Below are 8,881 nucleotides of genomic sequence, written 5' to 3'. Positions count from 1 at the left end.
TCTCACATGTTGAACTCAAATACCTGTACTTTCTACTTCTCTCATGTTGAACTCAAATACCTGTACTTTCTACTTCTCACATGTTGAACTCAAATACCTGTACTTTCTACTTCTCTCATGTTGAACTCAAATACCTGTACTTTCTACTTCTCACATGTTGAACACAAATACCTGTACTTTCTACTTCTCTACATGTTGAACTCAAATACCTGTACTTTCTACTTCTCTCATGTTGAACTCAAATACCTGTACTTTCTACTTCTTACATGTTGAACTCAAATACCTGTACTTTCTACTTCTCTCATGTTGAACTCAAATACCTGTACTTTCTACTTCTTACATGTTGAACTCAAATACCTGTACTTTCTACTTCTTACATGTTGAACTCAAATACCTGTACTTTCTACTTCTCTACATGTTGAACTCAAATACCTGTACTTTCTACTTCTTACATGTTGAACTCAAATACCTGTACTTTCTACTTCTCTACATGTTGAACTCAAATACCTGTACTTTCTACTTCTCTCATGTTGAACTCAAATACCTGTACTTTCTACTTCTTACATGTTGAACTCAAATACCTGTACTTTCTACTTCTCTACATGTTGAACTCAAATACCTGTACTTTCTACTTCTTACATGTTGAACTCAAATACCTGTACTTTCTACTTCTCACATGTTGAACTCAAATACCTGTACTTTCTACTTCTCTACATGTTGAACTCAAATACCTGTACTTTCTACTTCTTACATGTTGAACTCAAATACCTGTACTTTCTACTTCTCACATGTTGAACTCAAATACCTGTACTTTCTATTTCTTACATGTTGAACTCAAATACCTGTACTTTCTACTTCTTACATGTTGAACTCAAATACCTGTACTTTCTACTTCTCACATGTTGAACTCAAATACCTGTACTTTCTACTTCTTACATGTTGAACTCAAATACCTGTACTTTCTATTTCTTACATGTTGAACTCAAATACCTGTACTTTCTACTTCTTACATGTTGAACCCAAATACCTGTACTTTCTACTTCTTTCATCCATCCATCCATCCATCTTCTCCCGCTTATCCGTGGTCGGGTCGCGGGGGTAGCAGTTCCAGCAGAGAGCCCCAAACTTTCTTTTCCCTGGCGACATCAACCAGCTCTGACTGGGGGATCCCAAGGCGCTCCCAGGCCAGCGAAGAGATATAATCCCTCCACCTGGTCCTAGGTCTACCCCTTGGTCTCTTCCCAGCTGGACGTGCCTGGAACACCTCCCTAGGGAGGCGCCCAGGTGGCATCCTAACTACTTCTTTCATGTTGAACTCAAATACCTGTACTTTCTACTTCTCTCATGTTGAACTCAAATACCTGTACTTTCTACTTCTTACATGTTGAACTCAAATACCTGTACTTTCTACTTCTCTCATGTTGAACTCAAATACCTGTACTTTCTACTTCTCACATGTTGAACTCAAATACCTGTACTTTCTACTTCTTACATGTTGAACACAAATACCTGTACTTTCTACTTCTCACATGTTGAACACAAATACCTGTACTTTCTACTTCTTACTTGTTGAACTCAAATACTTGTACTTTCTATTTCTTACATGTTGAACTCAAATACCTGTACTTTCTACTTCTTACATGTTGAACTCAAATACCTGTACTTTCTACTTCTCTCATTTCCCAAACAGCTGGTTCCTTTAGTCTGAATGTGTGTTGGTGCGTGGTCATTATTCTTTAGAGTCACTGCGTGCCTATTGGTTGGAACACGATCCGTGTATCCATCACTTCCTGGTCTTCTCTAAAGAAGAGGGACCAATGGAAACGTTGTCATGTTGCCGTTGGTCACCATGGAAACATTCATTAGCTAACAATGACATTATTGTTCTATTGATATAAAGGGAGCTCAGGTACTCTTTAAAACAGCTGCTAGCTATGGGTACTTTTCACTGAAGCACACTTCAAAGCCTCTTTACTTTGACTTGAGTAAAGAAGTTTAGTCAGTACTTCTACTTTCACCAGAGTATTTTAAACACGAGTATGTGTACCTCTACTTGAGCAAAGGGGTGTGTACTCTTGCCTCGGGGGTTTCCTGAAGGAACATGCATGCCACCTAGGCACCGGAGCCAAGAGAAACACGGAGCTCTGCGTTCAGAACAAAGATGTCTGTGTTCGAGCTAATGAGGGCTCCCTTCACTTATTACCATATATGTTTAGTAACGAGAGCTCGCTGTATTGAGTTCTCTGCAGGACTGCGTCAACACAATATGTTAATCGTGCTGCTGAGATTTGCTAAAGTCCCAGAGGTGCTGGTCTGACAATGTTATTAGAGGCACAGACGCACTTAATACCCTGCACGAGCCCCCTGAGCACAGGAATCCATGTATCTGAGCTCCCCCACTAAGTGAGCCTCATTTAGGAGCCGGGGAACTAATGACGAAGCTCGAGACATCTGACGGTGTGTAAACACAAGTTATTGCACCACATTACTCAGGAGTCGCTGCGATGGGGGAGAATGTGAGTTTACAAACCCGTAATACTCTTCAGTGCAATGTGTTGATCTCGACTCTCCTCGATACAGCATCTCCTTTCAGATGAACCGTTTCATACAGTTCGTTTATTCAATGCTTTCCATGCGCATCTATTGCCGTGTGCCCGTATGGATGCGGCCATCAGAAAGCAATATATATAAATATTTAAATGTCTCTAAAAGACTACAGACTTCACTTGTAGTTGTGCCGTGTGTGGGATGATGGTTTGTGCATTTCATTAGTTTGGAGAAGCAATATTATTGCTGGAACTCAAACCTTTAAGGCAGCATTCATTTATTTTAGTATAAAGTACATTTTAAAGTAATCTGACCCCGGCTATCATACATGTTTCTTAACATACCACTTGATACTAAAGATACTAGACCCTCGCTCAGATGGAAATAGGCAATTAGCTTTATTTCCTCTAACATCAAATGTGGCTGCAGCAATCCGTCAGTGTATGTGCTGGGGACATCGTAACAGGGGACACATTGTGAATTATGATGCAGACGTACCTCTGAGGAACAGGGTGACGGACTGGTACCTGAGCGAGCTCTGCTGGTGAGCGCTCAGAAGATCCAGAGCTCTGACGTGGATCATCTCCACCAGCTGTTTGTCTGGAAACATATTTACAAACTTCATAATCACAGTTTGCTTTTAACCTCCTTTTAACACACATCCTTTACTCGAGTAGAAGTACACACATCCTTTACTCAAGTAGAAGTACACACATCCTTTACTCGAGTAGAAGTACACACATCCTTTACTCGAGTAGAAGTACACACATCCTTTCCTCGAGTAGAAGTACACACATCCTTTCCTCGAGTAGAAGTACACACATCCTTTACTCAAGTAGAAGTACACACATCCTTTACTCAAGTACAAGTACACACATCCTTTACTCAAGTAGAAGTACACACATCCTTTACTCAAGTGCAAGTACACACATCCTTTACTCGAGTAGAAGTACACACATCCTTTACTCGAGTAGAAGTACACACATCCTTTACTCAAGTAGAAGTACACACATCCTTTACTCAAGTAGAAGTACACACATCCTTTACTCAAGTGCAAGTACACACATCCTTTACTCAAGTAGAAGTACAGATACTCGTGTTTAAAAATACTCTGGTGAAAGTAGAAGTACTGACTAACTTCTTTACTCAAGTGAAAGTAAAGAGGCTTTGGAGTGTGCTGATCACGCCACCAAACACACATTCAGACTAAAGGAACCATGTTTGGGAAATGAGAGAAGTAGAAAGTACAGGTATTTGAGTTCAACATGAGAGAAGTAGAAAGTACAGGTATTTGAGTTCAACATGTGAGAAGTAGAAAGTACAGGTATTTGACTTCAACATGTGAGAAGTAGAAAGTACAGGTATTTGAGTTCAACATGTGAGAAGTAGAAAGTACAGGTATTTGAGTTCAACATGTGAGAAGTAGAAAGTACAGGTATTTGAGTTCAACATGTGAGAAGTAGAAAGTACAGGTATTTGTGTTCAACATGAAAGAAGTAGAAAGTACAGGTATTTGAGTTCAACATGTGAGAAGTAGAAAGTACAGGTATTTGAGTTCAACATGTAAGAAGTAGAAAGTACAGGTATTTGAGTTCAACATGTAAGAAGTAGAAAGTACAGGTATTTGAGTTCAACATGAAAGAAGTAGAAAGTACAGGTATTTGAGTTCAACATGTGAGAAGTAGAAAGTACAGGTATTTGAGTTCAACATGTAAGAAGTAGAAAGTACAGGTATTTGAGTTCAACATGTAAGAAGTAGAAAGTACAGGTATTTGAGTTCAACATGTAAGAAGTAGAAAGTACAGGTATTTGAGTTCAACATGTGAGAAGTAGAAAGTACAGGTATTTGGGTTCAATATGTAAGAAGTAGAAAGTACAGGTATTTGTGTTCAACATGTGAGAAGTAGAAAGTACAGGTATTTGAGTTCAACATGAGAGAAGTAGAAAGTACAGGTATTTGTGTTCAACATGTAAGAAGTAGAAAGTACAGGTATTTGAGTTCAACATGAAAGAAGTAGAAAGTACAGGTATTTGAGTTCAACATGAAAGAAGTAGAAAGTACAGGTATTTGAGTTCAACATGAAAGAAGTAGAAAGTACAGGTATTTGAGTTCAACATGTGAGAAGTAGAAAGTACAGGTATTTGAGTTCAACATGAAAGAAGTAGAAAGTACAGGTATTTGAGTTCAACATGAAAGAAGTAGAAAGTACAGGTATTTGAGTTCAACATGAAAGAAGTAGAAAGTACAGGTATTTGAGTTCAACATGAAAGAAGTAGAAAGTACAGGTATTTGAGTTCAACATGAAAGAAGTAGAAAGTACAGGTATTTGTGTTCAACATGAGAGAAGTAGAAAGTACAGGTATTTGTGTTCAATATGTAAGAAGTAGAAAGTACAGGTATTTGTGTTCAACATGAAAGAAGTAGAAAGTACAGGTATTTGAGTTCAACATGTAAGAAGTAGAAAGTACAGGTATTTGTGTTCAACATGAAAGAAGTAGAAAGTACAGGTATTTGTGTTCAATATGTAAGAAGTAGAAAGTACAGGTATTTGTGTTCAACATGAAAGAAGTAGAAAGTACAGGTATTTGAGTTCAACATGAAAGAAGTAGAAAGTACAGGTATTTGAGTTCAACATGAAAGAAGTAGAAAGTACAGGTATTTGAGTTCAACATGAAAGAAGTAGAAAGTACAGGTATTTGTGTTCAACATGAGAGAAGTAGAAAGTACAGGTATTTGTGTTCAATATGTAAGAAGTAGAAAGTACAGGTATTTGAGTTCAACATGAGAGAAGTAGAAAGTAAAAAGTCATCAGAAAAATAAGTAGTGGAGTAAAGTACTGATACCAGAAAGATGTACTTAAGTACAGTAACAAAGTATTTGTACTCCACTCCTCCTCTGATTATATTTCTCCACCAGATCTCACCTCCCAGTACTCTGAACTTCACGTCTTCTTTCAGAGCCGAGCCACAGATCCTGCAGATGAAGTCGTTTCTCACCGTGGCCGATTCTGTGGCTCCGGGCGCATGGACTCGGATGTGGTGAAACCCTGAAGTCCAGGAAACAAACTCTCATTGCAAAAGGGAAGATTTCAAGATTGCAAACGTTGTGTTTTATGTTGTCTTGTTAGCATGCCGGCTAATACCTGCAGAGCAAGGGCACTCCTCATCGCTGCAGAGGAACCGAGCGCCCTGGGTGTATTTGGTGACCCTCGTTATGGCGATGACTAACCCCTCCATGGAGACCGGCCTCATGGCCCCGTTCCCCCGAGGGAAAGTACACAGGTCCAACGAGTACTCTGGGAACGGAGGAAGGTGAGTGAACTTCAGGATCACATTCACCTGGGGAGCAATCAGAAAACACACCGTGTTACAGGACTGACGCTGTGGGGGGGGAGCATTTAAAACACATGGTCTTGTACTCGGATCGCCTTTCACACGTTTATTTCACTTGTTTATTGACTTTCTTTATTACTTTATTAAATATAACAAAAGACAGACTTTGTCCATAAATCCTTTATCACTTTCTTTTAAGAATTTCCTCCACAGGAAACAGCTTCAGCTTTTATTCATACCTGACTCTCCGTGTGGATCTTATCGAGAAGGGAAAGAGTCTTTATGGCCAGGAAGCAAACCTGAGAGGAGTTAGGAAACGTTAGTGAACCTCACCGGAGGAGAAGTGTGTGTGGCGGCAGCAGGAAACAAACACTGAGAGGCTGAGGGGCGCGCGCACACACACACACACACACACACACACACACACACACACACACACACACACACACACACACACACACACACACACACACACACACACACACACACACACACACACACACACACACACACACACACACACACACACACACACACACACGACCCAAACCAACCAACCCATTGCGATCAAACAAATATCTTATAATACTACAAACCATTACCCAAATATAAACTAGCCCAAAACGAATTTGTATTCAAACAAAATGCATTTCTTTCTACGTTTCTCCTCCAATGTGTTTGAACTCTTAGCTAGCTCTCAGTTTGTCCACTTACAGACCGAAACAGAGCAGTTGCTGTGAGAGGATCCTGCAGAACACAGTCTCCCAGCTCCGGATCCACCTCGATCACATCGGAGGGATTCACACTGATGCAGAACCTGTAGACCGCCTCCATCTGCTGCGGCTCTGCAGAGGAGAGGGACACGTCTTACCTGTGAAGTCACTTGAACCTCACATGAGTATTTAATCAATCAATCAATCAATGATTATTTACAGCCCAATATCACACATGTTACATTTGTCTCAGTGGTCTTCACAGTGTGTACAGCATATCAGTATGACAATACGACACCCTCTGTCCTTAGACCCTCTGTCCTCAGACCCTCTGTCCTCAGACCCTCTGTCCTTAGACCCTCACATCGTACAAGGAAACACTTCCAGAGAAACCCACAGTTTAAGGGAACATGGCGAAACCTCAGGAGAGCAGCAGAGGAGGATCCTCTCCAGAATTGAAAAGATAATACATTTGCAACATATTTCCATTTAATTCTACTTTATACTTCTACTCCACTACTTTTAAAAGGGAAATAAAGTAATTGTATCCACTAAATGTATTTAAAAGCGTTATATACAGTACAAGCATTTCTAACAATTAAACTAGTGGATAAACTCTTTCAGTCACAAAAGTCAAATTATTTAAATATTTTACAAAAATGTAAATCAGTAGTTTGTCTTTCTAATAGTAAAATGCTCGTTAATGCAAAATATATTACCTAGAAATGTCACATATATAAACATATTTACTTTTACTTTTTATACTTTAAGTATATTTAGCTGATTTGTACTTCCACCACTGCTATTTGCCAGAGACACATATCCATTATATGTAAAGATAACGGACAAAAAAGTATTCTGAATCCAAATATTTAATGTAGTTTAACTAGTGTTTTTAGCTTTCAATGCTACTAACGTTAGCTTGACGTAAGCAATCTAAGCTAACAGTTAGCATTATTTTTATTATATTTTCTCCTCACCGTTAAAAGGTCTGCAGTCTTCTCCCAGTCTCTGAAGTCCTCCACTTCTGTCTAAATACACCAGAACCGACTCTTTTAAGGACAAAATGTCACTCATTGTGTGTTAATTATAAATACATATATATTCTTAAAATCTTTAAATGACAGCTCGAATTCGCGGGCTGACTTCACGGTACCATGGTAACAACTCAAAGGACCCGGATGTAGTGAGATTAAATGTACGATTAAATACAAATATAAAATAATATAATTCATACTTTATAAATATATTGAAATGAAAATTATACAATTATTTAATCTAAAATAACTTAATCTCAAATTACTACACATACTAAATTATTAGTAATAAATACAAAGAACGTTTTTTAACTGCCACTTTTTGTTGACAGAAACAGTGACACTGGTGTGCGCGCGCTCGAACTGCTAAAGGACCCGGATGTTAGGCGATTAAATGTACGATTAAATACAAATATTAAATAATATAAAACACATTTAATAAATATATTGAAATAAGACAAAATATATTAAATGATTTACTGTAATTGTTTAACATTTTAAGATAATACACAGATGTGTAGTAAATACAAACCTTTTACACTGGTGACCGCTCCAACTGCCAAAGGACCCGGATGTAATGTGATTTAATGTATGACTAAGTACGAATATAAAATAATATAAAACATATTTAATAGTTATATTGAAATAAGAAAATATATAAAATGATTTAATGTAAAATACCTTAATTCCAAGTCACTACGCAACATACATTATTAGTAATAAATACAAAAACACGCTTTCCTTATATATTTTTTATTAATGTGCAGGAATATAGGCCTACTTAGCAAAGCATTGTGGATTTCTAATTTCTGCAATCATGAATACATGCATTAAGGCAAAGAATAGAAAACATAAACAACCCAATATAAAAACTAAATATTTAAAGACAAACAGAAGTAGAAATGTTTCTACAAATGTGACCTATAAACCAAAAATGCATTATTCAGCGGTCTCAAGTAATCCCTATTTCCAGCGTAGTTAAAATGAATAAGACACATGAGTGTATTTCTTTTTTACAGTAATTACATGGACCAACACATTTCCATGTCAAATGGTGTGATTTAAAGTCCAGTTGGTTGTTCAAGTGTTCATTTAAGGGACAATTTAAGGCTTTATAACGTTTTAGAAACCACCAGGAATATAACAGTAATAGAGGATGTCCTTTTAAAAATATCATCTGTTATATTATATAAATACAAATTTATAAAAAAGCACATCTGGCACATTTTGTTTTCCCACCCCACGTGTTTA

General features: G+C 37.8%; 2 protein-coding genes across 4 annotated transcripts in view; both read right to left on the bottom strand.

The window, feature by feature from the left end:
* Positions 1 to 2,868: 2,868 nt before the first annotated feature.
* LOC117441226 (minichromosome maintenance domain-containing protein 2-like) lies at positions 2,869 to 7,739 on the bottom strand. Of its 2 annotated transcripts, none has more exons than XM_034077423.1 (6): positions 7,574 to 7,739; positions 6,595 to 6,725; positions 6,120 to 6,179; positions 5,691 to 5,886; positions 5,472 to 5,594; positions 2,869 to 3,147 (listed from the first exon to the last, which is right to left on the bottom strand). In XM_034077423.1, the coding sequence occupies exons 1-6, from the start codon at positions 7,668 to 7,670 to the stop codon at positions 3,029 to 3,031; spliced, it is 726 nt and encodes a 241-aa protein (XP_033933314.1). In that variant the 5' UTR covers positions 7,671 to 7,739; the 3' UTR covers positions 2,869 to 3,028. The 2 variants fall into 2 exon arrangements, with proteins under 2 accessions (XP_033933314.1, XP_033933315.1); XM_034077424.2 differs by lacking the exon at positions 7,574 to 7,739 and adding an exon at positions 6,991 to 7,046.
* A 635-nt stretch (positions 7,740 to 8,374) lies between these two features.
* sgk3 (serum/glucocorticoid regulated kinase family member 3) overlaps positions 8,375 to 8,881 on the bottom strand; it is a 23,001-nt gene continuing 22,494 nt past the window's right edge. For both annotated transcript variants that reach the window (XM_034077420.2, XM_034077421.2), the window contains one exon: positions 8,375 to 8,881. This exon is cut by the window's right edge and continues 287 nt beyond it. The gene's annotated coding sequence lies outside the window, so the exon portion shown is untranslated.

This window comes from Pseudochaenichthys georgianus, unplaced genomic scaffold, assembly GCF_902827115.2.
Source record: "Pseudochaenichthys georgianus unplaced genomic scaffold, fPseGeo1.2 scaffold_1572_arrow_ctg1, whole genome shotgun sequence".
NCBI classification, from domain to species: domain Eukaryota; kingdom Metazoa; phylum Chordata; class Actinopteri; order Perciformes; family Channichthyidae; genus Pseudochaenichthys; species Pseudochaenichthys georgianus.
This window is presented reverse-complemented; position numbering and strand designations above follow the sequence as displayed.

Excerpts from the sequence above, each read along its gene's own strand:
- LOC117441226 (XM_034077423.1), bottom strand. The coding sequence starts at position 7,670 with ATGAGTGACATTTTGTCCTTAAAAGAGTCGGTTCTGGTGTATTTAGAC. Across the intron at positions 5,887-6,119 it reads AGATCCACACGGAGAGTCAG|GTGAATGTGATCCTGAAGTT; the intron begins GTATGAATAAAA and ends ATTGCTCCCCAG. Across the intron at positions 5,595-5,690 it reads GGAGTGCCCTTGCTCTGCAG|GGTTTCACCACATCCGAGTC; the intron begins GTATTAGCCGGC and ends CCTGGACTTCAG.